The sequence below is a fragment of the Thamnophis sirtalis genome, unplaced genomic scaffold (genome assembly GCF_051295495.1).
Source record: "Thamnophis sirtalis isolate CommonGarterSnake01/CBP01778 unplaced genomic scaffold, rThaSir2_p1.2 scaffold_12, whole genome shotgun sequence".
Lineage (NCBI taxonomy): Eukaryota > Metazoa > Chordata > Lepidosauria > Squamata > Natricidae > Thamnophis > Thamnophis sirtalis.
Genome location: NW_028261392.1, coordinates 2,003,261 through 2,011,102, shown reverse-complemented (window position 1 = coordinate 2,011,102; position 7,842 = coordinate 2,003,261). Strand labels below are relative to the sequence as shown.

Sequence of the window (7,842 nt, the reverse complement as noted above, 5' to 3'; positions counted from 1 at the left end):
GACTAGAAGACCACCCAAAAGATGCCCTCGACGTGATGTCCCGATGCCTGGAGGCTGTGCGGATCTGGATGGGGAAGAACAGACTCAAGCTCAATCCTTCCAAAACGGAGTGGCTGTGGTCTCCGTCATCCTGATTTGTGCATCTTGTTCCATCTTTGATGATAGGGGGAGAAATTTTAGCCCCCTCAGAGAGGGCCCGCAATCTGGGAGTCCTCCTGGATACGCGGCTTAGTTTAGAACAGTGTTTCTCAACCTTGGCAACTTGAAGATGTCCGGATTTCAACTCCCAGAATTCCCCAGCCAGCATTCGCTGGCTGGGGAATTCTGGGAGTTGAAGTCCGGACATCTTCAAGTTGCCAAGGTTGAGAAACACTGGTTTAGAAGAACACCTGATGGCCGTGACCAGGGGGGCCTTTTACCAGGTTCGCCTGGTACGTCAGTTGCGCCCCTTCCTGGATCAGGATGCTCTGTGCACAGTCACTCACGCCCTCGTCCTTTCTCACCTGGACTACTGCAACACTCTCTACATGGGGCTGCCCTTGAAGAGCACCCGGAGGCTTCAGCTGGTCCAGAATGCGGCCCTTTTAGGCGTCCTGCACTGGTTTCTGGTTGTCTTCCGGGTGCGATTCAAGGTACTAATTATGACCTTTAAAGCGCTCCATGGCTTAGGCCCAGGGTACCTGCGAGACCACCTACTGCCACCGGTAGCCTCCCACCGTCCAGTGTGATCCCACAGAGTTGGCCTCCTCAGGGTGCCGTCAGCCAGACAGTGTCGGCTAGCGACCCCCAGGGGGAGAGCCTTCTCTGTGGGAGCCCCTTCCCTCTGGAATGAGCTGCCCCCGGAGCTTTGTATAATCCCCAACCTCCGGTCCTTCCGACGCGCCCTAAAAAGTTGGCTTTTCCAGCAAGCCAGCCTGGCCTGAACAACACAAAATAAATTATTGGTCATTGTTAATTTTAATTTGAATCTTTTTTTAAAAAATAATGTTATTGTTAATCCCAATTGGCTTTGTTTGGGATATTCTATTTAATTTTTTTAAAACTTTTGTATTTTGTGTTTTTTTTTATGTTGTACGCCGCCTGAGTCCTTGGGAGAAGGGCGGCATATAAATCCAATAAACCAAACCAAGGCAGTGGTGAAATTCGAAAATGCTTACTACCGGTTCTGTGGGCGTGGCTTGGTGGGCGTGGCAGGGGAAGGATACTGCAAAATCCCCGTTCCCTCTCCACTCCAGGGGGAGGATATTGCAAAATCAAGAGGATTTTTAATAGCCTGGGGAGGGCAAAAAAACGGCACAACACGCAAACCGGAAGTTCGGGAATGGATTTCCAGGTTGCCCGTTGGGCTGTTTTTCACTGTCAGCTTCTGCTTTGCTGTTGCTTCAGCTGCCATGAAACGGGAAGGGGGGGGCTTGTATTTGGGAGGGGTTAATTGATGTGCTGGAGGAATGTTCTAGGATGTGCCAGTCGTTGGGATTGCGCATGCGTCTGTGTTTCCCGCCTACATCAACGGCCTCGACATTCCATCGTCCGGCCTGTCTTTTTGAAGTTATCTCACACCTGACACTTGAAGGACTTATGATTGGACTGGAGCTTTGATCCTAAGGGGGGGGTATGGGCTATTCTATATATCAATTGCGTTCGCGCCAATTTTATCAGACTTTGCTTCGCTGCTGCTCGCTTACCATTTATAATTAGTAAAAGTACTTTTGATTTCCAACCCATGGAGTCTCTTAGTTTTCTTTCCTAATTATGGAATGGAGTGGTGCCTGACATTCACCCTCTGAAGACTTCAGGGAGCCTCCGGAAAGCAATAGCAATAGCAGTTAGACTTATATACCGCTTCATAGGGCTTTCAGCCCTCTCTAAGCGGTTTACAGAGTCAGCATATTGCCCCCAACAACAATCCGGGTCCTCAATTTCACCCACCTCGGAAGGACAGAAGGCTGAGCCAACCCTGAGCCGGTGAGATTTGAACAGCCGAACTGCAGAACTGCAGTCAGCTGAAGTAGCCTGCAGTGCTGCATTTAACCACTGCGCCACCTCGGCTCAACAGGAAACCCAGAAGTCCGTTCCCGAACTTCCGGTTTGCGTGTTGCGCCGTTTTTCGCCCTCCCCGGGCTCCTACAAAGCCTCCGGAGCCTGGGGAGGGCAAAAAACGGACCTGCCGGACAGACCAGAAGTCGGAAAACGGGCTGTTTGCAGCCTCCAGAGAGCCTCCGTGGGGCAAAGGAGGCTGTTTTCACCCTCCCCAGGCTCCAAGAAAGCTGTGCTCGCATGCGCGGGGCAGCAGTGCGGGGGTCATACGCACATGCGCAGGGGGCCCAGTGTGGGAGGGGGCATTTAATTATGGGCTGGGCACCCGAGGTGAAAACGGTTTGCCATCAGTGGTATAATCAGTAATGAAAGAACATATGCAAAGAAACAACGTTTTAATTGAAAACTTATTCAAGAGTGAAGATCCATGCGGTCTTTCTCTGCGATGGGTCAAATGGATGCGGACTTTGAGAAGGAAAGAGGAGAAGCAAAGGATGTAGTTTCACTGGAATATCATGCTTTCTTTTTTTAAAAAGAAAAGGCCTCTCGGTTTTTGGTTTTATCTTGTTTTGAATTTTCTGGAGGGCCTACCTTATCCAGATTTCTGAACCTGCTTTTTCTGCATTAAAAGTTATGCACTTCCTGGCCAATCCATCTTCTTTCCCTCCCACTCTATAACTCTAAGCACTTTCTGACCTCCAAAAAGTGCTGAAGATATCCAAGGACACTCCTGGGCTCGTTAAAATACAATTATGCCCCCCTGTCTTTAATTAATTTTTTTTTTTTTGCTACAGTGCTGCTCTGGTTAAGCGTGCTTCAAACCACAAGGCGGTGAAGTCGTGTTTTCAACCTGCCACTGATCCAAACATACATTTGATCTTATTAAGTGATTAAACCTTCTGGCCTTTGGGAAATCCCAGCTCTGAACAAGGCCTCGTTTAGTGTGTTGTAAAATTAACATGGCATCAACTGTAGCCTCCTTAGCTCGCCCTTCCAAGGTCTTAACCACAGGGAGCAAAGGCGAAACATCGGAATAAGCAGCAAATCAAAGAGCAACCGGTTACTACGCCTTTCCTCCACGCTTACGCATCACAAATTCGCTTTTGCTTCAATAATAAAATGCCAATAGTTGTGGTATGAGAACAGCTGGGGGGAAAAAACAACACAACTGCAGACAGAAAAGACAGAAGTTTGACGAACGAAAACGAAGAACGTAACTTCTTCAAAGGAGCAGCTGATCTCCTTGGGTTGAGTTTACTCATCGCTGGCTTGCAACAGCTTACGTAATTCTTCCCCTTCTTCTTCCAGCTGCTGCATTTTGAAACGGCCCTGCCTTCTCCCCAGCTCTAGATTGTTAACTTGGCAATGCAGGCGTTTGAGAACGGCTTCGGATCTCTTCCTCTGCAGCTGTTAAGAGCAAGAGTTAAAAGGACAGCATTGAGAAACACCTGCAGGATTAATATAGAATTCTTCATTGGTCTTCATTGGTTATTATGTGATTGGACACACAAGGAGTTTGTCTTTGGTGCATAAGCTCTGAGAACATAAAAGGGGGGGGAGAAAAAAAAAGGGGGGAAATACATTCATCCAGAATCATAAGATACAGCACTTACCCTCTGGAACGAACTCCCCGTGGAGATTCAAACCCTCACCACCCTCCAGGCCTTCCGCAAAGCCCTTAAAACCTGGCTGTTCCGACAGGTCTGGGGCTAAAGAGCTGTTGCCCCCGTCTCGAATGGTGTGACTGTTGTGTGTTTTAAATTATGCATTGTTATGTGTCGTTTTTTTAATTTTTTGTCTATATCCCCCTTCCCTGGTTTGAGTTGTGAGCCGCCCTGAGTCCCCTTCGGGGGAAAAGGGCAGTATATAAATATAATAAACAAACAAATAATAAACAAACAAACTTAGTGATAGGCCGAGGTGGCGCAGTGGTTAAATGCAGCACTGCAGGGCTACTTCAGCTGACTGCAGTTCTGCGGTTCGGCTGTTCAAATCTCACCGGCTCAGGGTTGACTTCCATCCTTCCGAGGTGGGTGAAATGAGGACCCGGATTGTTGTTGGGGGCAATATGCTGACTCTGTAAACCGCTTAGAGAGGGCTGAAAGCCCTATGAAGCGGTATATAAGTCTAACTGCTATTGCTATTGCTATTGCTATAGTCATAGGTTACTAATAAGCAACCGAATCATACTAGGAAACAAACAGAACAATATAAATCATAAAAATGCAAGCAACAAGGTTATAGTCATAATAGCAATAGCAGTAGACTTATATACCGTTTCATAGGGCTTTCAGCCCTCTCTAAGCGGTTTACAGAGAGTCAGCATATTGCCCCCAACAATCTGGGTCCTCATTTTACCCACCTCGGAAGGATGGAAGGCTGAGTCAACCCTGAGCCGGTGAGATTTGAACCGCTGAACTGCTGATCTAGCAGTAGCCTGCAGTGCTGCATTTAACCACTGCGCCACCTTGGCAGGAGGTGGGAGGAGATAGGTACTAGGAAGGATGAGAAGACTAATAGTAATGCAGACTTAGTAAATAGTTTGACAGTGTTGTGGGAATTAGTTGTTTAGCAGAGTGACAGCATTCGGGGGGGGGGGGGGGGGAACCTGTCCTTGTGTCTAGTTGTCTTGGTGTGCAGAGGTGAGTAGACAGTATGGGGGATTTCAACAATTGGCAAGTTGCAGCATGAGAGAGAGAACTTTCCAGTCTTAGAATAAACTCAATGATGGCAGCGAGATTTACTGCTGAGTAAAATACGTGCCAAATGGTTTGGAAAGGAATTAAAATTAGAATTAAAATGGAACTAAATCTCACATCTGAAATGTGTAATGCAGCCCGGGGCAGATCTACTCATAAATAGGGAAACTGCGGGGAGAGGATACCAAAATACAAAATAGACAGTTCATCTGTTCAGCATAAAGTGCAACCCGTAGATAATAACACTCAACAGGAAATGTCTCTGTACAAGTATCTATAAAGCTAAAACACTCCATTAAAATATCACTAGATTTTATCCATCAGAATACGGAATAGCAGAGTCGGAAGGGACCTTGGAGGTCTTCTAGTCCTGCTAAAGCAGGAGATCCGATACCATTCCAGACAAATGGTTATCCAACATCTTCTTAAAAACTTCCAGTGTTGGAGCATTCACAAGTTCTGGAGGCAAGTCGTTCCACTGGTTAATTGTTCTAACTGTCAGGAAGTTTCTCCTCAGTTCTAAGTTGCTTCTCTCCTTGATTAGTTTCCACCCATTGCTTCATGTTCTGCCCTCAGGGGCTTTGGAGAAGAGGTTGACTCCCTCTTCTTTGTAGCAACCCCTGAGATGTTGGAGCACTGCTATCATGTCTCCCCTAGTCCTTCTTTTCATCAAACTAGACATAACCAGTTCCTGCAACCGTTCTTCATGTGTTTTAGCCTCCAGTCCCCTAATCCTCTTTGTTGCTCTTCTCTGCACTCTTTCTAGAGTCTCCACATCTTTTTGGTATTCTGGTGACCAAAACCGAATTCAGCTTTTCAAGCGTGACCTTAAAATACTTCCTTTCTAGTTTTGGGTCACTGTGCTACAGAAGTACAGAAATCTGAAAAATTCTCCCTTTACTGCCATTTATAATCAGAGTCTTCTAGGTCAAAATACATTTATTATTTAGATATTATAATGATGGGTGTATGTTTTTCTTGGGTGGAAGCTCTCTCTTTCAGTTCAAATGAATTATCAATTTAGCTATGAAAACTGTTGTAGAACTAATACCCTAAAGACGAGCAAATTTAAATCATAAATTCAACCTAACATTCATTCCAATGAAAAGCCTGCTAGAGAGATTCAACTTTATCATTTTTTTCTCGATGTTGAAAAATAGATGAAGCCACATGGAGTTAGCGATCGAGTAAATTGTATTGCGTGGAAAGTGGAGGGGAGAAATTTGGATTCAAGTGCCAGATTAAATAAATCTTTTGGCTTCTTTTGAAAGATCTTCGCAGTTGAGACAGATTTGAAATGGTGTCTTGGAGTACCGAGTGCAAATTTCGTCACCTTAAATCAGCGGTCACCAACTGGTGGTCTGCAAGAAAATTTTGGTGGTCCGCAGAAAAAATTATTTGCATTTTTCATATTGCACTAAATCAGGGGGTCCTCAAACTACGTCCCCCTGGGACAGATACTTGCAATGAACGCTTGTGTTGCTGCAGAGATTCTCCCCCTTTGGGGTCTTTTGGGGCAGGTCGGAGGGGGGCAGAAATTCAAACTTGGGGTCTCCTTCGGCCGCCTGGTGGGGGGCTTTGGGCAAAGGCTAGAGGGAAGCAATGCTTGTGGCGAAGAGCCAGAGGGCCTCCTTCCAGTGGGACTGCATCATGGCCTGGAACTGGCTGACCATCTCAGCCCACTGAGCCTCCAGGCACCGGCACCTGGCCCTGCACTCCCACAGGTCTTCCCTCTGCTTGGAAGGCCCATGCTCCTAGTCCTCAGTGAGGTGCTTCTGCTGAGCCTCCTTCTCGGTCCGATCCAATTTGAACTGTCTTGTTTTGCCAACTCTTTCTCCTGGGGGCTGCTTAGCTCCAGCAACTGCTTAACGTTGGGGCCCTAAGGAGCCCGGCGGGAGGGGGGGCAAGGGAGGCATCTCTGGGAGGGGAGGGGCAAGTAGAGGCTGTCGAGGCGTCCCTTGTTGCGAGTGACACCAAGTTGGCCACACCCACCCAGTCACATGACCACCTAGCCACACCCACCCAGCCGGTCATCAGGCAGATCATATTAGTGGCCCGCGGGATTTAAAATTATGAATTTAGTGGTCCCTGAGGTCCGAAAGGTTGGGGACCCCTCCCTGCCTTAAATTATATTTTCACCGTAATTGCCAAAGAATGACAGCTGTTATATTTCCCCAGAACCTAACTTGAAAGAGTTTATAATTTCATACTGGGGTAAAATTAACTAGCTGCTTTTATAGTTGTGCGATAAGGACGCTGCCCTCTTAGGGATGCGTTTTAAAAAAAATATTGTGATTCGAAAATGCACATTTAAGAGCACTTCTTTAAAAAGATAGATGAGGCTCGGTAATTGTAGGGATGAAAACCCACCTGGATTTCTTTCTGAAGTGTAGCCTGCCTGCTTTCTTCATCTCGAATGGCGGCCTCTTTTTCGCCGACAGCCTCTTCCAAAACCCTCATTTCACTTTGCAAACAGGAGATTTCATCCTGCGGGAGAGATGCCAACAGGGGAACAGAGACACGGTAAAATAAATCAGATAATACTTGGGAAGAGGACATGATATGAAAGCAGAAATGTTTGTAGGGGTTGATAATTAGAAAGGTTTTAATTCTTTCTGTTCGTAATTGTTAACATGGAAGTTATCACCGAGAACGTATATTAGCACCAATTGGAAACCTAAAGACTGTTATTCTGAGCTGAAAAGGACCTGGTTAAACCTGGAAGAGGAAAATTTGAATTTTGAATTTACTTTATTTGTATGCCACCCTTTTCCCTGAAAGGGACTCAGGGCGGCTCACAATTCAAGGGAGGGGAAAACAAAATGAGCCAAGTAAGAAGATTGGACGCTTAAAAAGTACCAGAGGGGTGTCAGATTAAAAACACAGCCCAAGTTTATTTTCTATTGTACAGAATATACCATAGTTTCTGATGATGTTACATAGTTGGGTCATGAAATGTCTGCAAGAAAACAACCAAACTCAGTGGCCAAGAACCCACAGCCCTCCTCCTCCTCCTCCTCCACCTCCTCCTACCACTGATGTTGTTACCTAGTTGGGTCATGAAATGTCTGCAAGAAAACAAGCAAGCTCAGAGAGCACCAAGGAG

The 7,842-nt window shown here is 46.4% G+C and overlaps 1 protein-coding gene across 1 annotated transcript in view; it reads right to left on the bottom strand.

Moving 5' to 3' along the window:
• Window positions 1-2,415: 2,415 nt before the first annotated feature.
• Window positions 2,416-7,842, bottom strand: part of CCDC122 (coiled-coil domain containing 122) — a 7,616-nt gene continuing 2,189 nt past the window's right edge. The window contains exons 3-4 of the mRNA XM_087726258.1: window positions 7,107-7,223; window positions 2,416-3,444 (exon numbers count right to left, since the gene is read on the bottom strand). Of these exons, the coding sequence (XP_087582384.1) occupies window positions 3,292-3,444; window positions 7,107-7,223 (270 nt within the window). The 3' untranslated portion in view covers window positions 2,416-3,291. The remainder of the gene's footprint in view (window positions 3,445-7,106; window positions 7,224-7,842) is intronic.